This window comes from Sander vitreus, chromosome 1 (assembly GCF_031162955.1).
Source record: "Sander vitreus isolate 19-12246 chromosome 1, sanVit1, whole genome shotgun sequence".
NCBI lineage: Eukaryota > Metazoa > Chordata > Actinopteri > Perciformes > Percidae > Sander > Sander vitreus.
In genome coordinates, this window is record NC_135855.1 from 19,843,928 (window position 1) to 19,869,517 (window position 25,590).

Sequence of the window (25,590 nt, forward strand, 5' to 3'; positions counted from 1 at the left end):
CAGCTTTTTGGGTGCTTGACCAATACTAGGGGGACTATAAATACCTCAGCCTCTGCTGCTTTGATTTTGACCATTGTTTTTTTTATTATTATTATTGTCAAATGATTTGAATATATATACTATTTGTTTTACTATCTAACCACAAGCTGTCACAATATTAACTCCATCAAATAAATCACCAACTCGAGTCACACGAACGCACAGATTAAAAAATGTGATGATTAGCAACAGATGTCTGGTAACTTTAGATGGGACTGTGATGACTGTGTTGTTTTGTATGACAGGGGTTATCCAGCAGTTAGTCACTGAAGGAAGCAGCCAAGCAGGTGTCTCATAGGTCGATCCCCAGATGCCTCCGCCCTCCTCGTCCCCGCGCGCTTTACCTGCTGCTTGGTCGCTGCTGTCGAGCGTGCGCACTCACTGCGCAATGGCAACGGAACTATCTGTTACAGCAAACGCTCGTCTTGAAATGGATTATGAGACGAAGATTTTCCCTCACACCGGCGGCTATGGATGCTACAACCGACTCGTGGTTTTATTCAGCTGGTTCCCCAACTTCGCGGCCATGCTGAATCTATTTAGCGACGTTTTTTACACTCTAATCCCGGACTCGTATCACTGCAGAGCCGACCCGCAGCTTCTGCCCTCCGCTTTCCTCTCCAGCAACTTCTCCAGACAGGGATACCTCAACCTCACTATTCCCTGGGTGAACGGCACTGGTTTCAGCCACTGTGAATTGTTCAAGTACCCACCAAATTCCTCGGACTTTTCCGAAAAGGTCTCCAGGGAGAGGGTGTCCTGCACCGTAGGGTGGGAGTATGCCCATGTAGCGGGGCTCCAGAGCAACTTTGTCACTGAGGTAAGAGACTGTTCTGCCTGCAGGTCATCGTTCGGTGTTTGGCTTAAGTTTGGACCTCTTAAAAGAGTTAGACCCAGGGGTGGTGAAGTGTAGGCTAAAATAACACTGAGTAGCCACAGCATTGCATTAAAAAATAACTGCTTTTCTGGATCCAATTCCACTGCAGGATGTTGGTTTTATCCACATTTGTATCTATTACAACAGTAGAATCGGTTAAACTTGTTGCCCGGCCTCATTTTCACTCATACTACTTCACAGCGCTGTGGAGACAGGTCTGGCAATGCGAGACTACATACTAATCTGCTGTCTGGCACTTTGTTTCCCGTAGTCATAGATGACAGCTCAACCAGGCAGTTTACACATTAATAGCTTACTTCGTATTCCATATAAATACAGTATATAAATACAGTGTGTGTGTGTGTATATGTATATATATATATATATATATATATATGCATTAGGCATATAAACTTGACTCTGAGGAAGAGTATGTGCAAAAAGGAAGTATAGAGTGGGGTTCGCTTTCAAGATCTCTTTTGACATTTTGTTTGAGATATTTGCAAGCTGAATATGATTCCTCTTTGATTGTCTCTTACATACTTTATACTACCAATGCCTGAACACAGACAATGGAGATGTGATTGTGTCTTGTTGTGCAACTACATGTGTGTGTAAATAAGCAGTAGACACGTGTTTATCTTCTCCTAGGACTGTTTTCTTGGACTTCAGCTATTCAAGGATCCATCCCAGTCTGCAAATATAGATAACGACTTCTAACAAAAATATGTCTCAATGTGACCTGGTACAAACACCCCATATCTGTGTCTGTGCAGTATTTTGTAACACATATTAAAACAACATCAGAGTATTTGATGTAGTCTCTAAACCACAGAAGTTAGAGCAGAGGCTGACAAGTAGGATCAAGTCCTTATGGGTAATTGCCCCTCAACTTCTCCTCAGACTATAGACTGTGTAACATGGCCTCAAGGAAATAGATACTGGCAGTGAGGAGACTTTTCCCCGTTTTCCCTCAATGACAAACTGTGACGCTGGGAAGTGTTAGGCCTCTATGTTCCTTCCTGAGACCCTGAACGCCTCCTCTACCAAAAACCGCTTCCTCTGCACATGACGACAAAGGAAAACTTTATTAAAGGAAAATGTGAATACAGTACAATAGTGCTTATCACCTTCCAATACAGGGATTGGACAAAATAAAAGAAACACCATAGTCCTGCTCTATCAACTGTGTTGATGAACTGGATCTCTGAGACGATTGTTTATGGTGTCGATGTTGGTGGGGATCTGCTTGTGGCCACTCCTCCTCTTTGCTAAAGCTCCCGTTCATTAGCTTGGCTTATGTTGTCATGTTTTTTCAGACTTGATACATTAAGTTTTTTTCCGTTTTTGAAACCAGTTGCACCAGCAGGTCAGACTATTTTGCCTCCTTGTACGCCTGAGGGCTAGATTAGGCTACAAACGGTGAAAACCGGTGTTGAAGAGGGACACTGTATCAAAATCTATTTTTAAAACCATATAATGTTCATATTGTACATATTCATACTGTATATACAATGATATGCCTGTTATAGGGAAAACACATAGCAAACTTAAGCATGGTCACAAGTAGACCCTCGTCACCTGAAAAATACTTTAAGAAATGTTATCTGCATAAGCGTATCTCTTACACATTGATTGAAATACAGGAGATGGTAGAGGTAGGTGGAGAAGACTTCTCTTACAGCTAGTGACTGGTACTAACCAGCGATAGAGCTGCTGGCGTGCTCTACTTTGAGCACTACTTTGTTCTAATGTAATAACACTGTCAGCAGACATCTCAACTCAATTAGGGACAACATGATCTACATTCCTGCTTCCACACAGAAATCTCTCTGTTTGCGTCAAATTACGAGGAATGCATCACATTGACCACAATTTGTTTATGTCTTTGATTATAAAAATCATATTTTAGAAAAATAATTGAGTTACCCAAAAATGTATGATTAATACACTTCACACATATATATATATACATACATACACACACACACACACACACACACACACACACACACACACACACATTACATTTTATTGCATGACATAAGTATTTGATACATCAGAAAAGCAGAACTTAATATTTGGTACAGAAACCTTTGTTTGCAATTACAGAGATCATACGTTTCCTGTAGTTTTGACCAGGTTTGCACACACTGCAGCAGGGATTTTGGCCCACTCCTCCATACAGACCTTCAGGTTTCGGGGCTGTCGCTGGGCAATACGGACTTTCAGCTCCCTCCAAAGATTTTCTATTGGGTTCAGGTCTGGAGACTGGCTAGGCCACTCCAGGACCTTGAGATGTTTCTTACGGGGCCACGACCCATCTTCAATGCTCTTACTGAGGGAAGGAGGTTGTTGGCCAAGATCTCGCGATACATGGCCCCATCCATCCTCCCCTCAATACGGTGCAGTCGTCCTGTCCCCTTTGCAGAAAAGCATCCCCAAAGAATGATGTTTCCACCTCCATGCTTCACAGTTGGGATGGTGTTCTTGGGGTTGTACTCATCCTTCTTCTTCCTCCAAACATGGCGAGTGGAGTTTAGACCAAAAAGCTCTATTTTTGTCTCATCAGACCACATAACCTTCTCCCATTCCTCCTCTGATCATCCAGATGGTCATTGGCAAACTTCAGACGGGCCTGGACATGCGCTGGCTTGAGCAGGGGGACCTTGTGTGCGCTAATGGTTTTCTTTGAGACTGTGGTCCCAGCTCTCTTCAGGTCATTGACCAGGTCCTGCCGTGTAGTTCTGGGCTGATCCCTCACCTTCCTCATGATCATTGATGCCCCACGAGGTGAGATCTTGCATGGAGCCCCAGACCGAGGGAGATTGACCGTCCTCTTGAACTTCTTCCATTTTCTAATAATTGCGCCAACAGTTGTTTCCTTCTCACCAATTGCCTATTGTCCTGTAGCCCATCCCAGCCTTGTGCAGGTCTACAATTTTATCCCTGATGTCCTTACACAGCTCTCTGGTCTTGGCCATTGTGGAGAGGTTGGAGTCTGTTTGAGTGTGTGGACAGGTGTCTTTTATACAGGTAACAAGTTCAAAAAGGTGCAGTTAATACAGGTAATGAGTGGAGAACAGGAGGGCTTCTTAAAGAAAAACTAACAGGTCTGTGAGAGCCGGAATTCTTACTGGTTGGTAGGTGATCAAATACTTATGTCATGCAATAAAATGCAAATTAATTATTTAAAAATCATACAATGTGATTTTCTGGATTTTTGTTTTAGATTCCGTCTCTCACAGTTGAACAGTACCTATGATAAAAATGACAGACCTCTACATGCTTTGTAAGTAGGAAAACCTGCAAAATCGGCAGTGTATCAAATACTTGTTCTCCCCACTGTATATATAGATATATACATGCCTGCTATCTACATGGAACAGTTTTACCTGACTCATGAAATTACAAAAACAATTAGTCTCTTCTTTTTTTTTTAACTTAATCAAATGCCAGTGCTCTCTATTTTCCTTTTTGTCCACATTGAGTTTTGTTTTGGTCTGAGAATGTGTCAATGAACTTCTTTGTCTTTCTTTGCAGTGGAATCTGGTTTGCAATGACTACTGGAAAATCCCTTTGCAGCATATCTGCTTCATGACAGGATGGATTCTGGGATACATCCTTCTTGGTACATTGTGCGACTGGTAAGTAAAATTCATATTTTTAGATGGAAACACACAGTGTTCAATATTGAATACATTAAAAAAAGACATTATGACATGAATGGACATGTGAATAGATTGTGTAAAAAATATATAAATTAACCAACAATTTGTGAAATAACTGAAAAAAAGATTAATCCTCAACTCATTATTATAAAATGTTATTTCATCATTCATTTTCATAATAACAGGGGTTTATTGTATATAATTTCTTTCTTTTTATTGAAATGAAATAAAGGTGTCATCGGGGAAAATTATGAAATAAAAACAGACCTTTTAAAAGGTGTTTCTTAATAAAAATGACGAAAGTAAAGGTGAACCCCTTAAAGGACAATTCCGGCGCAAAACGAACCTAGGGGTTATTAACAGATGTGTACCCACTCTGTCGCTCTCTGGGACATGTTTTCATGCTAATTGAATGAGTTTTTAGCTTGAACGACGCTAGCGCAGACCGCCGATTAGCTTACAACGCTAGTATTCGGGGCACAGGGAACGTAAAAACAAATCGCTATTTATACCACTAAAAAGGCTCAAAATATCACCACACTTCAACGGTAGCATAATGAGGGTCCCTAAATGTTAACCGAAGCATTGAGAACTTTGTAAGTTGACAGTTTATTGAAAAGATAGATTATAAAGACACTCGCGTTCATGTTTACATGCCACCGCCGTCTTGGAAACCAGTCATGACTTACAGCTGGCGATGCAAACTAAAATCAAAAGCAATTTGCTCAATATATCTGAAATAATTGCACTCTGCATAACTTGTCTAGTGTACTTACTCAGTGGATAACTGTCCATCTGGTCCCTCCGGTCTGGGTCACCACAAAGGTTTCAAGTACAGCCCTGTTTATCAGAGAGGGGAAATATTCAGACTGTACAAACACTGCGTCTCTTGGGCATTGCGACGCAACAGGTCCCACTCCTTGCAACACAGACACTCCTGTTCGGTGACCATAGCTTCACAACGTCCACAGGTACACCACCAGTTTCCCGAAGTACGAGGCTGTGCTGCGGCATTGACTACCTGTAGCTCTCTCTCTCTCGTAGCCCTTTCACGGAGCACCCACAGCTCTTCGTTCAATAAACTGTCTGTACACTTACAAAGTTCTCAATGCTTCGGTTAACATTTTGGGACCCTCATTATGCTACCGTTGAAGTTTGGTGATATTTTGAGCCTTTTTAGTGGTATAAATAGCGATTTGTTTTTACGTTCCCTGTGCCCGAATATTAGCGTTGTAAGCTAATCGGCGGTCCGCGCTAGCGTCTTTCAAGCTAAAAACTCCGGATACACATCTGTTAATATCCCCTAGGTTCGTTTGGCGCCAGAATTGTCCTTTTAAACATGGCTAGTATGGAAATGGAGAACGTTTTATAATGTCTTTTAATTATTTCACAAATCATTGTTTCAAGTTATTTTATCATTTATAAAGTTTTTTTTTAAATATGTCTCCCCCCTGTGTGTGTTCAGTGAATGAGAGATAATAGTAATTGGACACTAATGTATGTTTTCAGGCTGGGTCGTCGCCGATGTTTCCTCCTCTCCATCAGTCTGTCCAGTCTGTTAGGGGTGGCCGTGTGTTTGTCCAGCAGCGCGGTCGTGTTTCTGCTGCTGCGTCTCTCTCAGGGCGCCATGCTCGCTGGTGTGTTCGTATCCTCGTACATTGCCAGTGAGTATGCTGCACACATATTTAACTATTGTACCACTTATCCTGTGGTTAAGCGTCCTGCAGCCTTATTCAGTAATAGACTTCTCCAGGGGATTGAAAAAAACAACCTCAGCTTCCTCAAACACAGCCACTCACTTCTTTGTTTATTTTAGAGAGCACTTTTGGATTCCTGGGCTTTGCTCTGAGTAATTTGCTGGTACTGTGTTTATCCAAATGTCATGGCTTTGCTAAATCACATTTGTCTGTTTTCATTTATTACGGGGATTTTAATTTACCTGACCAAAAGAAATCACATATGTAGCAAAACAGACACAAAGGTGATCAAAAAAAATTAGAAGCTGACGGGTTAATAAGAGGAGAGACACGTGAACATTACTGTATATCCAGTTGTTCATGATTCAAGGCATGCTGCTGTTTATTTTTATGTTAAATTGTGATTGGGGGAAAGTCCTTCAACTCCACATGTTCTCAAAATCTAGGTCTCAATATTAAAGATGACTTATTTAATAAAAGTTACTTTAGATGTTGCTCATATTTATGGTTCTTCTGCAGCCATAGTGTGTTTGACTTAAAGTTTGCGATAATGTTTTGTCTTGCAGATAATCTAATATTACGTAAATGTTACATACTGTTAATGTAATAAATACAATCATGGTCTTGTTCTGATTCCCAGCATAGAATAGAATGCTGTAGGTTTCTGAGTTTCTGTTCAAGCAGCAACTGCACAATCAGTAGCAACAGTTTGTTTTAGTGCTAAACTCAGTGAAAACAAACGGAGAAACATTTAGATTGTGATATAAATATGAAATAAAAATTACTAACACAAGCCTTTCCACCGAGCTAACAGTTGAACTATCTTATCAGTCAAAGATAAGGAAAAACCCATTGTGCCCTTACAGAAGCAAAGAAGCCCTTCGTATCTTTGTATTACCATCTAATCTTTATTTCAGGAAACACAAACAACTGAAACCTTTATTTCCAGTCACTGAAAGTCAAGAACAAGAACTTAATGAACTTTAATGTACAGTATATGATACAATTATTTACTAGTGAGTGATGGATAAATAGTTTTACCTTCAGCGGTTTCCAGGTGATAGGAGATGGCAAGACTGTAACAGTCGCTCACTGTTATATCACCAATGAGATTAATATTTGCCTCTTACATGTTTGAATTGCTCTCCTAACATGAAAGATATGTACTAACATTATTGCTTAAGCGTGGGTAATTGTATGACAGACTAGCAGAGTTGTGAAGGAAATAACTGAAGTGTGTTGTGCTGACTGACAGCAGGCAGCTGGTTGGTTTTTCTTTACTTCTGCCTCTCAGCTGTCTTCCTTTAGTGGGTGTAAACCCCCTTCTTCAGCATGACTTTGTCTGATTGTCTATGATTAGATTTCTCTGGCTGGTAGGGATACATTTTGTCTCAAATACAGCGTGTTTCCTTTCTGGAACTGTCTAAAACCAGAGTGAAGTGGCACAGGAATGTAATTGCGTTAGCATTTGTAGGAACTGTACACATTCCTGCTTGAGAGGTGGTGGTACTAGGTAGTAGTCTCATCTGAAATACACACTTACATTTTTTTCTGTTTTTGACATACACACATACTCCCACATCCCTGCAAGGTCAGGGCTAGATTGAGTCCAGATTTTGTTTTTATAGGTTAGGCTGATGTTGTGCTGGGTGGGATGAGGGCCTGAGAGAAATGTTTCTCAGTGATGTCCTGCCAGGAGAAAACAATAGCAGGACCCCCCCCCACACACACACACACACGCACACACACGCACAGAGGAGGTGGAAACCGAATCAGAGGTCTGCTGGGGAAGGAGGTTAGAGTTCAGCAGAAACTCACACAGCTTGACACACTTCCAAACAAGTTTACGTCAGTACCTGAGGTTAAGAGTACTTTATCTAGCTTGTTGTTCTAGCTTTATGTTTTTTCAAATGGTACGCAGAATATTGCTTTGCTTTGTACTAGCAAACACGGTGCAACAAGGTTGTAACAAAAAGAAAGGTAGATTCCATGTTTAGTTTTAGTTTTGCTTATTTAGATCCCCATTAGCTTAGAATTTAGACTTGATTGGCCCTAAGGGGAAATGCCTTCCCACAGCACAAACACATCAGACAACAGTACACACAACAGCATACATGTACAACATACAATGCCAGACAACAGTACACTCTCGGGCTGGTTCAGCGAGGCCTATTGTTTAAAGGCCCTGACACACCAACCCGATAATTTAAAGGATTTAAAGTGCGCGACCAGAGGTAGCATGGACGAGTTTGAGGGCAACCGGATGCCAGGACTCTCAGTGACTGCAAGTCTCTCTTGTAAACTTACTGGGTGAAGATGAGTTATTTTATGGTGAATGAAAGGCTTGATCCGACAAAGTAGGTCATCGAATCAAATCGAAATATTGACATCAATGCTGCTGCCAGTTCTGCCATAGTTTACCTTTTTCTTCTTCTTCTAGTCCGTAGAAATTGCAAAGTCGGTAGCCTTTCCTCAGTTGCTCCACCTCTGTTCAGGAGAAGACTGCAACTATTGTCGCAACCACCACGTGCGAGTATAAATAGTTACGGCGCTCCCATGACATCACACTGGCGCGAGACAGGACGGCTGCGGCGAGTATATCGCACGTTTAAGGTGGTGATTGAGTGGATGTGTGATGTCCTGCACTATTGACTTTGTAATGCGTGCATAGGCCTTATTGTGCTCCTTTAACAACAATAGTAGCTACTCTTCCTGAGATCCACATTATGTATTAACAAATACTTTAATGACAAAACAAACATATGACAAATAACATCTGACATCTATACAAGACTCAACGATATTCACAACAAACACCAAGGTGAAACAACACAATATTTCAAATCCTGTCTAGTACAACAGATAGCTCTACAGAATTTGACATTGTTCTATCACCTCTTAGAGCTCTAAAGTAATCAATAAGCAAAACACCTCCTCTTATTTCAAACAGACAGACCAACAAACAGGAACAGGTTTGGCTACTCCATTTCTTGAGTGAATAAATACAATCTTAACTTTCTGTGGTCAAAAGCTGGTAAGGAATTCCATACCACGGTAATTTGCTGTTCTCTGTAGTGAATCAGTTCTACATGTAGGCAATAAAATCAATAAAAACACATATTACAACAGACCGTAGCTTTATGTGTGAATGGGCTCATGTCCTAACTCCTGACAGAAAATGAATTGGATTTGGACAGATGTATTAGTTCAGCTTCAGCTGTGTGTTTTGATGGTATCCTCGCTCTCTGTTCCCGTCGCTCTCTCAGGGCTGGAGCTATGTGACCCTCCCCATCGTCTCATGGTTGCCATGGTCAGCGGCTTCTTCGCCGTGTTCGCAGAGCTGCTGTTGCCGGGCATCGCTGTTCTGTGTCGCAATTGGCCCGTTCTCCAGGCTGTGGCCACTTTGCCTCTGCTCCTGCTGCTTTCCTATTGGTGGTGAGTCGGGTGGCGGTACTTGGCATGCGGAGGTGGACACACCATGTGTGTATTTGGTGAAGGATTAAGGGCAGTTAATTATTCTACAGTGCATCCGTCTCACATTGATATGTTTGACCGGTCTGCAATTTGCACTTGCTCCTGTTTCAAGCCCACACCTTTTAACAGTCACACCTGAATTCACATGTAACCACGTGTTCAAATGAATAAGCTTATGAAGCTAACATATCCTGTGCTCTGGTGTCTGAACTCAACCAAGGATGTTAAATATCTGAGCAACTTAGAAAGCAAGGATTTATAACTGAAAACACAGATATACGGACGCCTTCCAGATGTCAGTGATATCAAATAATGTTTTTTATTATTTCATTGGCAAAAATTGTACCAGGTAAAAACACAACTTGTGCATGTTTTCGTCCTTTCATCCATAAATACATAAAGAGTGTTTCAGCTCTGTTTCTCTCTGAGATCTTATTGCAGACTTGTTTTCCTCAGCTGTGTGTCAGTGTTTCCTGAGTCCCCTCGCTGGCTGCTGGCCACAGCTCAGATCCCTCAGTTGAAGAGGAGCCTCCAGGAATTTTCCACCAGGAATGGTGTTTGTCTGCGAGATGAAATCTACCCTGGTGAAACCCTGCTGTCAGGTACACACACACACACACACACACACACACACACACACACACACACACACACATAGTGCATGGCACTATCTTTGTGGGGACCCATCACTGACATCATGCATTTCCTAGCCCCTTACCCTAACCTTACCCTCACCCTAACCATAACCTAATTCTAACCCTAATCCTACAACCAAGTCTTAACCCTCAAACAGCCCTTTAAAGTTGTAAAGTATACTGTATTTCCGGTTTTTGGACCCCACGAATATAGTTAAACAAGAACACACACACACACACACACACACACACACAGGTCTTTGTATGCACACACAGACACAAACAGGCAACACAGTAAGCATCATCTGGATATAAAATTACCTCGAGCATGAAGAAGCTATCTCTTTACATATATTTACATACGTTTCTCATGATTTACTGCACAAGAAGAATGCTGAACCTTTCCCAAACTGCCCAATCTGTCATATTTTGGATTCGACAGACATGAACGCAATACCTGTTTTTCTTTTTTCAATGTCAAAACTCCCATCTTGTACTTGACATGTTGTGTGTCAGAAGGAATCTTGGCAACTTAAATATTGATATCCCTGCTTTCATCAGAGCACTAGTTAGTTTGTAATTGTTAGTTAAATGTTCCCAATTTTATATTATACATTATTTTATATTTCTGTATGTTATGTTTTGTCCAACCAACAGTCCAAACCCCAAAGCCCTTTAGTTTACAATGTCCTAAAACATTTGTGCAGGAAAAAATGACTTAAAGCAACAAATTGATTATTAAAATAGTTGCTGATTGATTTTATGACAATCGACTAATCAATTCATTCTTTCATCACTAATCTGAATCATTCAACTTTAAGTTTGCTCAACATGTTTTGCCACCACTGCCCTATGCTGTATGTGGAATAGCCTCTAAACGTTTCCACATGTCATGTTTTGTAATTTATCAAATCTGTTGAGGAGATTATAAAGTCTCTGCTCGTCTGTTTGACCTGAGGGAATATTAGTTCTGCTGAATGCATGTTTTTCGTGTTTAAGAGCGAGGAATCAGTCCTCATAATTTCCGTTTTATACCATGGTGTAACCCTATTTCTATCAATTATTTTTCGTCTTTTTGCTCGTCATAGAGTGTAGTATAATTTGAATGTGTATGACAGTGATAAGGACAGGGGGGAGTAAGTGTCAATTGTTAGAAAACTTAACACCAAGCTGAAAAGCAGTGTGTTTCTAACCTCTCTGGAAAGTTTCAGTTCAGTTCCCAGAACCCATATACTGATTAATCGTAATTGTAATATGTTTAATGGCAGCCATTAGTAGAATGTGTAACAAATAGATGTTAACCCTTCACTTAAACCCTGCTGAATTACACCTAGCCCGAAAGCATTTGGCTCTTAGGGGGATAGGTTGATTTCTTTCCAGGTATTTTTTTAATCCTCTTTTTCCGTTTTATAGAGATAGATTCAGCATGCGGAGAAGACTGTCGGCCGAGGTACTTTTCAGTTCTGGAGCTGCGTCGGACTCGTGTTATCTGGAAGAACTGTCTCATCCTCAGCTTCACACTGTGAGTTTTTAAATTCTCAGTGTGAAAATGTTCGCCTGACCTGTCCATGAAATAGACCATTTCAAAATAAAAGTGAGATGCAGAGTGTTTGATAGATGTGCATGTTCTAACTCTTTGGTCTCTCCTCCAGGTTCATTGGTACAGGCATTCAATACTGTTTCACCAGAAACCTGCATAGTTATTCCCCCAACTTTTACTTCAGCTACTTCCTCCGAGTGATAACCGGAGCTTTCGCCTGCATCTTCATCTGCTTGTCTGTCAATCACTTTGGTCGGCGTGGTATGCTTCTACTCTCTGCCATCATCACTGGACTGTCATCGCTGCTGCTGCTGGCCCTCACTCAGTGTACGTTACATCCCCATCTTTTTACTTTCAATAACATTTGTGCCTCAAAATGAATCCTCCAACCATTCGCTGTTGTGGCTATTGGCAATGATAAGATAATTGCAACTTCCTAAAGGGCTCAAAACGCCACACAATAATTCTGTTATCATATTTTGGAACTATAATGAAGACTAAGATTTATTTTTGACAGGTGACGTACATTTTCAAATGTCCAACATGTTTACAGTAAAAAAAAAAATACATTTAAAAAAACAGTCAATTACTGGTGCCATGCATATCATAAAGTAATGATTTTAACTTAACTAAGGAATGTATTTCATGATAAACAGCTGACTACTTTAAAGTTAATGAGGCATCACTGGGACCACTGACATTATTCTGTTCCTTGAAGTGAAACCAGTTTCACAATAAACTCAACACATTTCTCAACATATTTTGTAGGAGACGAACTTGAGCAACAATTAGAAAAAGATCCGGCAAATTTTTTTAAATTCATACTCTGAAGAGTCCGTAACAAATGTAGATTGTTGACTGTTCATGAACTCAGAGTTTTGAGTTATAAAACAACATGGATTAAATGGAAATCATGAAATGGGATGGATCGTTTTTGCAAGAAAACACTGTAGGTCAAAGGAAATGTTTCATTTTCTCATTCTTGGGGTCAGGACCCAACTTGGGACTTTATATGCAAATAATCCCATTGGAGCTTCCTCCATGCTTTTGAGAAATAAAATTATGCCATGCTGATATTCACGTGACATGTTGATTATCTCTGCTGTACATTTTTGCACAGAAAATTAATTAGTTCTAGTTAAATAGAAAATGATTCTGTTGTCGTTTTTTTGTGTCAGATCTGCGTGGAGGCCTGGTGTTGGTGCTCTCTGTCATAGGTCTGCTGTTCTCTCAGGCTCTCGCCATGCTCAGTGTGCTCTTTGCCTGTGAGGTGATGCCGACCGTAGTTCGGTAAGTGTCTGTCTTCTGACCATGATGCGACGAGGCTGTTGATATATTTTTGTTATTATCAACAAATCCAATGAAAAGTATTGCCTGTGTAGCTGAAGCATGATAAAGCTTTTTTTAAATGTGTATTAGTCCACCGTTAAAAAATAGTCCCTACAAATGCACAATTTACTCCTGTTTAAGTATTGTTTGCTAAAAACTGAAGTGCCCAGATGTTTTAGGAAATTATTTAGCCTTTTTTTTAAATGAAACTACATATTTGTGACCCATTATAGGAACAGGCTTGGGGTTGAGTGCTACCGACAGGGTAGGGAAGTTGGCAAGTATAGAGAAATATAGTATAGAGAAGAATGCCATGACAAGATATAAAGTATTATCTGATCATTCCACCTTGATGCCTCCCCTTGTTGATTTTTGATCTCCTTTTCCTGCTCCTCTTCCATCTCTCTATCAGAGGTGGTTGCCTTGGCCTGGTGCTGGCAGCAGGTTGTGTTGGCATGGCCGCCTCCTCCCTGATGGAGCTCCAGAATAACGGTGGCTACTTTCTCCACCATGTCATCTTCGCCTCCTTCGCCGTCCTCTCTGTCCTCTGCATAATGCTCCTACCTGAGAGCAAACGCAAGCCGCTCCCAGACTCCCTGAAGGACGGCGAGAGCCAGCGCCGGCCCCCTCTTTTCCTGTCCCGACCCGACAGGGACAACCTGCCGTTACTGTGCGCCCGGCCACCTTTGTCGGAGTACAACCCTGATAACTATTCCCGCTTGGTCTCTGCCACCAGGAGGATGTTGACTAAAGATAATTTGCCTTATAGGATTGCTGTACCTACTCATCCCCCTCTGCTGTCAGACAGTGAAACACAGGGACAAGAGAATGAGACACTGACAGAGGTCGTATCCTAACTCTGTTAACAGTCCCTTCTTATCCAACTTTTGTACAGACTTGGATTATCCCTCCTTCTTCTTCTAGACATACCTCCACAGACAGTCTACCATCATCCTTCATTTAATTATTGTCTAAGTCACTGGTTGGTCATAACTCAACTGAAGAACTGATCCTGGCTTGGATGCTGTGCACTTTAGAGCAATAGCTCCAAGTCTGTCCATTTTCAGTGTCTTCTTGGTACATTTTACTTTTTAAGCCATTACTGTGCTGTTGCATTTTCTTACGTGGCTTCAGGTAATGCACTGAAAAACAGTGGCCTACCTAAGCCAAAGTTTTTTTTTGTCATCCAAACCTTTTGCGAGGGCTACAAAAGTCCCCCTTTGAACTGTAACATTGCATGTTATGCCTGTTCTTGTGTGGTGAATTCCCTTGAAAATGCTCTCACTCGTCATTACTTTGGTCAGTGCAGTTGAGGTCACACTGCTCTTCTGTGTGGAGGCATTCAAACCAAATAGTCAGACACTACTTTTACCAGAGAAGCTCGCTCAACCGTGCGACTGCTGTTGATCATGTGAGCAGCAGTCTTTTGTCCATTTATTAGTAACCCATGCACTTTTCATTAAGTCCGTCCATCTGACTCACCAGCAGTGCCTCAGTGCTGAGAGGATCCCAGGGACACGCACAAGACTAGTTTACACGGTCTTTGTGGAGTGGTGTTATACTTATAAAGCAAACAAGAGGGCGCTAAATGATGCACCATTCATTGAGTGAAAGGGTATTTCTCTGGCATTTTAAGCCACTACCAACTACCTTGTTAATCCAAATATTTCACTTGAAAGTGTTTGATGAAATGTTGGAATGTGATCTGTGTCTGTGAATAACATCCTGATAGTTAATTCTGTCTGTGGCTGACAAGTTTGTCTACTCTATAAACCACTTTGTTACAAGCTATTATTTAAAGGTGCTATTTTTACATTACGTTTCTCTTCAAACACCGAAAGTAGCTGATGAATTTGCAAATGTACTAACCACTGTAGCTGGCAGACAAAAAGGTAACCCCCTCTCTGTCTTGTAGTGATTATAAATTGTGTCCTTTTGGGATAATTAGTAAAAAAAAATGAGATAACAGTGTGGTTTCAAAGCCCCAGAATTCAGCAGAACAAACCATAACATCTTGTAAAGTGAAACTATTTCTTTCAACACTGTTACTGAAAGGATGCTGAACTCTTCAAGGATGCCGTGTGTAATAGGAGAGACAAAAACACACTGCTGGCGTTCAGGAGATGTCATTGTGTCATACTTTGCTGTATATGCATTGGAAGTCAGTTTATAATTGTGCCTTCTGTGAAAACAAAGATGCTTTTGTATTGATTGAAGCTCCTTCAGTTGGTCAGAGAAACTCATATAACCATCTTTTTTTTATTGAAACTCTTTTCATATACTGTTTACCCATTAATGTCCTTGTCAAGTGAAAACCTTAGTAACTAAGGAATATTGCCTTGTTGTTATCTTTGCCATCATGCCATCAAGTCACATAATTAAATCAAGTCAAATGTTCCTACCTAACTAATGTGTAATGTTAATTAAAAAAAATGCAAATCACCAACACTTTATGAAGCCAGGGATGTTTTGCATCTCTTTAGATGTTACCCTCTACCGACCACTAGGTGGAGCTATGGACATGCACTGTACTACTTCCTGTAAAAAATGTCAGTATAAGGGTTTAAGAAACTCAGGCACTCAGGAGGGCCTTCATGGCCGCAATGGCCCAAACGCGTTGCCATATTTTAATGATTTAGCCAAGAAATATATTAAAGGCTTTTTTTAAACTTTGCCCTCCTGAGTGCCTCCGTATCCTTCAACCCTTGTACACTTGGATCCCCAAGCTAAAGAGCACCTGAGAGACACACTCTCTACACACCCGAGCAGCACCCCATGCAGACTGCATTGTGACCAAAAAATGTCAGTACACTGATATTGAGGAACATTTTTATGTGTATGTGCATTCAGATTACACTGGTGTGACTTTGTCCATATGTCATTGTCATCACACACAAAGATTTGCTCACTGCAGCCTCTATTTGACAGTGTTATGGTGGGATTAAAACAGCCAGATGAGTTCAATAAACTCACCTTGGTCCAACATAATCACTGTGCCGCTGTCTTTGTCATCATGATAACTGTAACACTGTTAGTCACTGTTAATTTTTAGTAAATTTAGATAATTAAATTATCTCACAAAAAAACAAGCTCTTAAAAAACATTTCAACAGTAAACTGAAACTATTTGGTGTTGTTGTCAGCGCAGAGAGGATATGTGTAAACGATCCTGCCATTTAAAACTGATTGTATTATTATTAATGGACACATTCTTGACATACAGTACATGCCATCAGTCATATTCATAAGCAGTTTATAAAGCTGTTAATTTGAAAAGAGTCAGTGTGAGCAGAAGGACGAGTGTGCTGAGTGGGTGGACGGTTCCAGCGTTGCGGTAACCATAGCTCGTCCTACACGAGTTCTTCACCTCATCATATGGAATAGGAACATCATCTGAACTCGTGCCATTCAGACTGTCACGGACCTGACACACAAAGATAAGGCTGTCAGGCAGCAGACAGAAAGGCACTGTGACAGGTATGTCTTCACTCACAGGGTCCACCTGCTACCAAAGCACCATTTTTACTTTTGTTTTTACTTACTTTTATGAATCCAATCATCATTTAAGATGCATAACAGAAATCCAAACCTGTCACATTTGAATATTTCAATGCACCTCGGTATACATATCATTGTGTTACTGCTTTTGACTGATCAGCTTTATGTCCTTTTGCTTTACATTGTTGTGGCCACCATGTTAAAAGTAAAAAAAAGAAAGTAACTGAGTAAATGTGCTTACATTCCACCACTGGCTACCAGTGGTTCCTGTTTCCATTGATGAACAGACAACAATCATTGGATGATTTTTGTTACTAAAGAAAATGTCTATCATGATTGCTAAGAAAGATCTTAAAGAGTAAAAGTGTACTCCTGTATGTGTGTGTGTGTGTGTGTGTGTGTGTGTGTGTGTGTGTGTGTGTGTGTGTAGCATCACTATTGGCCAAAAATGCACGTTCAAAGTAATTAAACTCAAATGAAATGGATATGGTGTTATATGGTCAATATGTTTAACCCTCCCATGGTCATCTCTGCAATCACATGACCACTTTGATTTTTCCAATGATATCAATTCTCACAGGGCATAAAGATGTGAATCTTTCAATTCTTCTGTCCCCCATAATGGCATCATACCCTTCCTGCCTGCGTTATTATGGAACCCACGCAACTTCTAGGCAAGACCCGCCCTTCAATAGCATTCACATACTACTATTGGCCAGGCATCCATGCTTACGCAAGGTACATAACCCGATTTGTTCAGGTCCTATCCCCTGACCAATCGACTATTCTAACCTTAACCACTCAAGGTCAATGCCTAACCCCAACCAATCGAGCTGCTGGGTTCCATCATAACGCTTCCTGCCTGATTAACTCCCACGTCTTTAAAACTTTACACCTCATTTTTGTTTATGTTTATAAATTTGTAGTCTCCAAGCCCAAATCCTAAAATAACCCTCAATAATACCTCATAACTAATACTTACTGACTTACTGTTATTTTATAAACTAGTGATAGTAGAAATAAAAGAAATAAGGATTTTAGCAAGTTATATATTTTTTGGTCTCATAACCAATTAAAATTTATCATAGAAATAATCATTGTTCTTGCTACAACACCAGCTAATAGTGGAAATGAACCGTCTGGGGATGCTGATCGACCTGGCTCATGTGACTGTAGCAGTGATGAACCAGGTGCTGAACATGTCTAAAGCTCCGGTCATCTTCAGCCACTCCTCTGCCTACAGCGTCTGTCCACACAAGAGGAAGGTCCCAGATGATGTTCTTATGAGAGTGGTAAGAGTGTGTGTGTGTGTGGGGGCGGCTCACCCAGTGGGAGCGTGCGCCCCATGTGGACTGAGTCCTTTGCAGCGGCGCAGGTTCGAGTCCGACCTGCTGCCCTTTGCTGCGTGTCATCCCCCATCTCTCTCCCCCTTTCCTGTCTATCCACTGTCACTGTCTAATCAAGGGAAAAAGCCCCACAAAATAATAAAATTAAAAAACAGTGTGTGTGTGTGTGTGTGTGTGTGTGTGTGTCACCTTCTCAGCCTCTCTTAGGACTCGGAGCAGGTTGTCTCCCAGAGCAGCTTTGACCTCCTGATCAGTCCATCCTCTCCTCAGCAGTTCAGCCACCACTTTGGGCACCTTGGACACGTCCTCCAGACCCTCTGGTAGTCTGAGAGGATGACATGCAGGGAAATATGATTTTACTTTCTAGAACTCATAGTTAAGTTTTTGTTGACTTTTACCATTTCAGCCCTGCTTCCCATAGTGTTGTAACCAGAAGTCTACGTTTAAGTCAACGCCTGAATGTTTTGAACTCACCTTGTAACCCCGTCGTAATCTCCACCAAAACCAACGATGCCCGCCCCGGCCACTTTCTTGATATGGTCAAAGTGATCTATGATGAAAGCAGTGAACAATACACTTAGAAAAGAAATGATGAATGTTCATATTTAAACAGGTTTACAGCAGTTGTCATGGTCATAACAGCAGTTTACCAGCAACATCTGAGACTGTAGCAGTACTGCTGCAGGTCACATAGTCGTTGTAGAAGTTCACCATGACAATTCCTCCGGTAGTTTTCTGGAGAGAAAGACATGTTACATCACAGTGAAATTCTTACAGACCTAGAAACTCAGCATCGCATTTCTGCTTTGTTAGGCAGGAGATGCTTTGTAGTGAACAGGAACAGGGAGAGACGTGACCAGGGCCAAGAGATGCATTCAAACTCACAACAATCCAAGTACATTAGGGTATTGTTATATATTAGAGTGCCTGTCTCTTGGTTATAACTGAGTAGCTTTGATCTGTTTTATTACAGTGCTGGACAATATCCCTCTTCTTGTCAACTGTTTTATTGCATTCACCTTGGAACCCTCATTATGCATGTATAACAACTGGACACAAGGTGCCAATTTACAGCCTTTTGGTGCTATAAAGAGCATATACATGTGTGTTATCTGAGACAATAAGCATCGAAGGCAGGATGTGTTTCTTTTTTTTAAATAACAACCTGCAGATAGTGCTGGTACAGAAAAAAGTAATTGAACACATACCATCACATTTTTAATAATGTTAATTACTATTAATTATGATTCTATCTATATTTATATTTTCCCTACCTTGTAGGCCTACACATTCTTATGTCGATAAAACACTTGGCCTTGAAAAAAATACCAGTCGTGGAAAGTAGCTCAGTAACATTTAGTCACTTACTTTACTTTCCTAGTTATTTCCATTTTCTGCTAATTTCAGATGGAAATATTGTACTTTTTATATTTTTTAAGATTACAGTTTTTTCATGGACATAGGATACGCTTATAAAATACATTACATTGTTGTAAATTAAACCAATTGTTCCCAACCCTTGTGGTTTGTGACCCCTTTTAAAAACACTGTCTAGTTGGGACCACCAAAGACACATTTCCTGTCTAGACTTGTCAGATTGTTAAATTAAAAAAAGAAACAGATTTGTGTAGCAGAACTTGTTTAAACTGTTCCTCTCCCAATACAGTAATCATCTCACACCCGCTCAGATTTATTTTGTGACACACACACACACACACACACACACACACTCACACTCTCTCTCTCTCTCACCACTCTCTTGAGAACATCATCTGGGACATTCCTCTTGTGTGGACAGACGCTGTAGGCAGAGGAGTGGCTGAAGATGACCGGAGCTTTAGACATGTTCAGCACCTGGTTCATCACTGCTACAGTCACATGAGCCAGGTCGATCAGCATCCCCAGACGGTTCATTTCCACTATTAGTTGCTGTTGTAGCAAGTACAATGATTATTTCTATGATCATTTTAAATTGGTTATGGGACCAAAAAATATATAATTTGCTAAAATACTTGTTTCTTTTATTTCTACTATCACTAGTTTATAAAATAACAGTAAGTCAGTAAGTTAGTTAGTTTACCCCCTTTATGAAATAAAAGTAAGTATTAGTTATGAGGTATTATTAGTATTAGTTTAAGTTTTCACATTTCTGTTGACCAGCATAAGAAAAGCCAAGACAATAAAAACATGACAACTGAATACTTTTTATAGGATCTCTATCCATCTAGTAGGATGAACACAATATTAAATATAAGATAATACTTCTGTCAGTTGTATTTACACATAGATATTTCTTACATTACTTTTTTATATTTGTGTTTTATGGAAAATGACATTATTTTGATTGCTAAGACAAAGTGTGTACTAGAAAAAGGCATAATTTCAATTGTCGAGTATGTAGACATTTTATTTTTACACATTTTGGAAGTAATGTTTAGTCAACTGAAGTTGGAAGTAAACAAAACTATAATTTTTCTTATATATATATAACAAAGACTTTAAGACACTAATCTGTAGCTTATTACACTTTTTACCCAATTTCCCCATCCCTGCTTGTTCACTGACCTTGCCAAATGGAGACAGGCCATTATGTTGAGATGGCTCTGATCCAGTGTCAACAAGCCAGTTATCCGCCCTGACAAGAAGAAAAAAATACTTACTTAAAGACTTTATTCCCAAGTAAATTTAGTGATTCAAAGGCTTATAGTAATATATTGCAAATATACACTAGAAAATAAATTTCCTGTCGAAAATGCTTGTGAATGCTGAATAGCTAAATTGCTAAATCTAAACTGGATTGCTAGCTCAAATGTGTTTAAAGTGTCAGAAGAATCGGATAACAATACTGTTGAATTAGCATTCACACAATAAAGAACTGAATAACAATAATGTGAATGCTGCTGAATCAGCATTCACACAAGTACATATTCTGAACTCATACAGACCAAGAATAGTCAGGTGAATAAATACACAGGAGGTGACAGGTTTTTTTTTTTCATTTCCTTGGTTCATAAGGTGTCCTTCTACAGTTACAGTACATTTAGCCACCTAAAGTGATCAGGCGAAGCATTTCAGTGCCAAACTGGCTCTTGATACTGCTGCCTGGAGAGCTCAACAAGCCTGCAGGAATCCCCCGTACTTCCCACAGCACAAACTGACCATGATGTCAGATGGTAATATATCACATAGATATGACCAAGTCTTACTGAAAGCTCAGATAATGAATAGAGAAAGTCATTAGTGTGCTGTAGCTACCATTTTTGTTGTTACATTTACTCAAGTAAAATATCACTAAATTAGACATTTAGCATGAACATTTTAACTATTTTGATAACAGTTTACTTGTTTTAAGTAATTCTTCCTTGCAAAAACATGTCATGGTTCCAGCTTCTCAAAAGTGAGGATTTGTTGCTTTTCCTTGTAGTGTAACAGTAAACTGAATCATTTTGAGGTCTGACTATTGTATGGACAAAACAAGCAATTGGAAGGTGTGACTTTGGCTCTTGGTAATTGTGACCGGCATTTCTCATTATTTTCTCAAGTTTTACATACCAAACAATCAACTGATCAATCTAGAAAAAATGACTTGTGTGACGCTTGTGTTACTGTTGTAAGGTCACGTGTGAATTTTTCATTGCGTGTTTGATGGCGTTAATCTGCTGGCTCTTACCAGGGTGTGTTGCAGGAGTGTGTGAGTGTAAGGTAGCGGACCCCCAGCTGGTACATGGTGCGCAGGGTGCCCAGACTGCTGTCGAGGGAGTGGCCCCCCTCCACCCCAATCAGACTGGCTGTCTTGTTCATGTTGAAAGCCTCAATGATGTCTGTGCAGTGCAGAAATGAGAGGTGATGGGTGATTCAGAGGCAGGTATGAATAGATTAAAGGTGGCAAATGTCTCTGAAATGACTTGTACAGCTAAAAGTCTCACCTTGGCTACTGGTAGCAAACATAAAGGTTTCTGGGTATTTTTCACACATCCTGTGAATGACATCTATCTGCTCCAGTGTTTGTCTGACAGCATCTTTATACTGAGTCTCACAGGGAACATAGGCCGACCAAAACTGAGAGAGGAAGAAAAGATAATAAAAAAGGTACTGATAACAAATTATCAGTACTGCAGTGTATGCAGGGGAAGTTTATGGAGCTGCTATGATCCTTATTAAAACCACATCCCTTTTGTAAGTCTTCACTGATGATTGATTATGTATGCTTTGTTTGTATAACCTGGAGTGTTAGACACAGCATCTATTTTACAAAAGCTCCCCTGGAAAATGGCTGCATGAAAATAGATAAAATGGAAACACACACAGTTAATTCTCAATATTTACACAGAACACATTCTGATAAGGCCTGAGAGATACAAAATAAATGATAGCCTTGGCATATTTTAAACAACCTAACAGATAAAGAATCACTTGAAAGCATAGTTTCCTTTAATTTCCCAATTCCCAGTACATTATGTTCTGTACGTACCTGCGCACCCAGCCGTCCCTCCTTAATCTTAGGGATGTTGGTGTGTGTTGTTTTCAGCATGTAAAGATCCACTTTGTTAAGCTCATTGTTGAATTGCTTCCGAAGCTGCCAAGGCAGGTCATTATGGCTGAAAGATCAGAAAGTGAAGGGTCGCACCCTCACAGAGACTTTTCTCAAAACTTACATAATAAACTTTGATTTAACAGCACGGAAGAAAACCACCTGTTTGCCCAGATCAGCACTAGAAATTGCTTCCAGAAGTGAGCTTTTACTACAGAGTATAACATTTTTACTGTTGTTGTTGCTCAGGCAAACAGCACACAACATCATTAGAACCGTCATGCAAAGTACAGTTTTTGCAAAAGACATTTCCACTTACCCGTCAATGAGCGGGGTCTCAGACATCAGCTGCAAAGCTCTGGTCATGTACGGATCCACAGCCGAGGTGACAGCACAATAACTGATCCACAGTGCCAAATATGCAGCTGAGACAACCTTGGACAGCATTTCTTCAACTTTGATACACTGTTAAACACGCTGCTCTTCTTTTTCTCTGGGTCCCTAAACTTTCTTGTGCTTTCTTTAACCTCTGAGTAATCCTGATTCTACTAACTGCTGCTGGAACAGATTTATTTCCAGGTTGCCAATTGCCAACTTTGTAGTTTGTTGTTTTCCTCTATGCAGATTGTTTGAAATTCTCACTCCAACTTTCTGTCCTTTACCGTCTGAATATCCCTCTGTAAATTACCGTAACTCTACTTATTGCTCCTCCTCTGTCTTGGATCTGTTTTTCATTACAGAGTCAACAGTCATGCAGCACAGTAGCTCAATCACATTTACGATTTCTACAGTTGTTAACCAGTGTATGTTGGTTAATGTATAATGTACCTTTTGATGGCTTTTCTAAAGTCCAAAACACATGCTTTATATGCAGTTTACATGTGTCGTTCCAGAACTGCTAAGCAGAACCAGCACAGCAGTCTGGATCACATTAGCCATATAGCCTATTAGCCTTAGCGCTTCCCTAAGCATTCCCTACGTCAACAACTTTGACTTGTTCTGGGCCCAGCCTGCTGAAACATGATTGTGTCCTCCCAAACTGACATGGAGCCAGGCTGCTCTCTGACAACATAATGACCACACTGAGGTATTGACATTCTGTAGAAAATATCACAGATTCATGCCCCCCAAATCCAAATGGCACTTTACATGTGGATGGATCTGAAAATGTTTTCTACAGGGTAACATGTAGCACTACTACTATTCCAGTTATAATCAACAATAGACCATACAAAGTGGTGAATCCCCTAAGTAATAAGAAGCTAACTGCAAACATAGTCAATTTAGCATCCATTCTCCGTCAGCCACAGCCTGTCCCAAAAAATGAGACAGATAATTCTTTTAATACACTAACAATAGCCCTACTGAACATTGATGATTTTATTATTGCTTATAATCCCATAACCACGGTGTCTGTCCCCCGACTCAGATCAGTTAAATCAAAGGTAACCAAAAAAGTGGCTATACTTAACAACCTAATTGGAATTAAAACTACCACTAAATGATAGAACAGAATAGGAAAATTAGATATGGACTAGATAAAATATCAGATCTCTGTCTTCTAAAGCAGTACTAGTAAACGATTTGATATCAGATAATCAAATTAATCTATTCTGTCTTACCGAAACATAGCTGTGACATGAAGAATATGTTAGTCTAAATGAAGCCACTCCTCCCAGTCATAATAATACTCAAATTTCTAGAGGCTTAGGCCGAGGAGGGGGAGTTGCAGCCATATTTGATTCAAGCCTGTTAATTAATCCTAAACCTAAACTAAATTATAACTCGTTTGAAAGCCTTAATCTTCAAGTTCTTAATCTTCAACATCCAACATGGATAACATTACAGCCAATTATATTTGTTGTTGTCTACCAAGCTCCAGGTCCGTATTCTGAATTTTTATCGGAATTCTTTGAGTTTTTATCATATGTAGTCCTTAAAGGACAATTCCGGCGCAAAACGAACCTAGGGGTTATTAACAGATGTGTACCCACTCTGTCGCTCTCTGGGACATGTTTTCATGCTAATTGAATGAGTTTTTAGCTTGAACGACGCTAGCGCAGACCGCCGATTAGCTTACAACGCTAGTATTCGGGGCACAGGGAACGTAAAAACAAATTGCTATTTATACCACTAAAAAGGCTCAAAATATCACCACACTTCAACGGTAGCATAATGAGGGTCCCTAAATGTTAACCGAAGCATTGAGAACTTTGTAAGTGTACAGACAGTTTATTGAAAAGATAGATTATAAAGACACTCGCGTTCATGTTTACATGCTGCCGCCATCTTGGCAACCAGTCATGACTTACAGCTGGCGATGCAAACTAAAATCAAATATATAGCTATATATTATGTATTTCAGATATATTATAATATAATATATCTGAAATAATCGCACTCTGCATAACTTGTCTAGTGTACTTACTCAGTGGATAACTGTCCATCTGGTCCCTCCGGTCTGGGTCGCCGAAAAAGTTTCAAGTACAACCCTGTTTATCAGAGAAGGGAAATCTTCAGACTGTACAAAACACTGCATCTCTTGGCCATTGCGACGCAACAGGTCCCACTCCTTGCAACACAGACACTCCTGTTTGGTGACCATAGCTTCACAACGTCCACAGGTACACCACCCACTGCAAGGTTGGTCCAGCGTCTTCCCATCTTTTGTTCTTTTTGGCCGGGGTCTCCAGTCCCTTTTGCTTTTCCTTGTTTGTTACTTTAGGGAATATTCTTTATTTAATAAAGCTTGTTGGTTAATTCTTAACTTTGTGTCTGGCATCCTTTTTATATGTTGCATCCTCCAATCCCTTTTGAGATTTGGTTTGTCCCTTAGGCCGTAACAAACCCCTAGGTTCATTTTGCGCCGGAATTGTCCTTTAAATCAGACAAAGTACTTGATTTTAATATCCATGTGGACGTTGACAGCAACAGCCTTAGTATTGCTTTCAACT

The 25,590-nt window shown here is 40.2% G+C and overlaps 2 protein-coding genes across 3 annotated transcripts; one reads left to right on the forward strand and one right to left on the reverse strand.

Moving 5' to 3' along the window:
- Positions 1 to 305: 305 nt before the first annotated feature.
- slc22a31 (solute carrier family 22 member 31) lies at positions 306 to 15,659 on the forward strand. 2 transcript variants are annotated; one of them, XM_078247294.1, is made up of 9 exons: positions 306 to 859; positions 4,460 to 4,563; positions 6,097 to 6,251; positions 9,551 to 9,719; positions 10,215 to 10,360; positions 11,807 to 11,915; positions 12,046 to 12,260; positions 13,112 to 13,223; positions 13,675 to 15,659. In XM_078247294.1, exons 1-9 carry the CDS (start codon positions 350 to 352, stop codon positions 14,117 to 14,119), a joined length of 1,965 nt encoding a protein of 654 aa, XP_078103420.1. In that variant the 5' UTR covers positions 306 to 349; the 3' UTR covers positions 14,120 to 15,659. The 2 variants fall into 2 exon arrangements, with proteins under 2 accessions (XP_078103420.1, XP_078103426.1); XM_078247300.1 differs by lacking the exon at positions 13,675 to 15,659 and adding an exon at positions 13,496 to 13,586.
- A 452-nt stretch (positions 15,660 to 16,111) lies between these two features.
- On the reverse strand, positions 16,112 to 23,332 carry dpep1 (dipeptidase 1). The gene is made up of 10 exons (XM_078247321.1): positions 22,956 to 23,332; positions 22,577 to 22,703; positions 22,032 to 22,164; positions 21,776 to 21,926; positions 20,671 to 20,740; positions 19,858 to 20,034; positions 18,756 to 18,840; positions 18,580 to 18,655; positions 18,295 to 18,430; positions 16,112 to 16,685 (listed from the first exon to the last, which is right to left on the reverse strand). The coding sequence occupies exons 1-10, from the start codon at positions 23,081 to 23,083 to the stop codon at positions 16,515 to 16,517; spliced, it is 1,254 nt and encodes a 417-aa protein (XP_078103447.1). The 5' UTR covers positions 23,084 to 23,332; the 3' UTR covers positions 16,112 to 16,514.
- Positions 23,333 to 25,590: the final 2,258 nt, after the last annotated feature.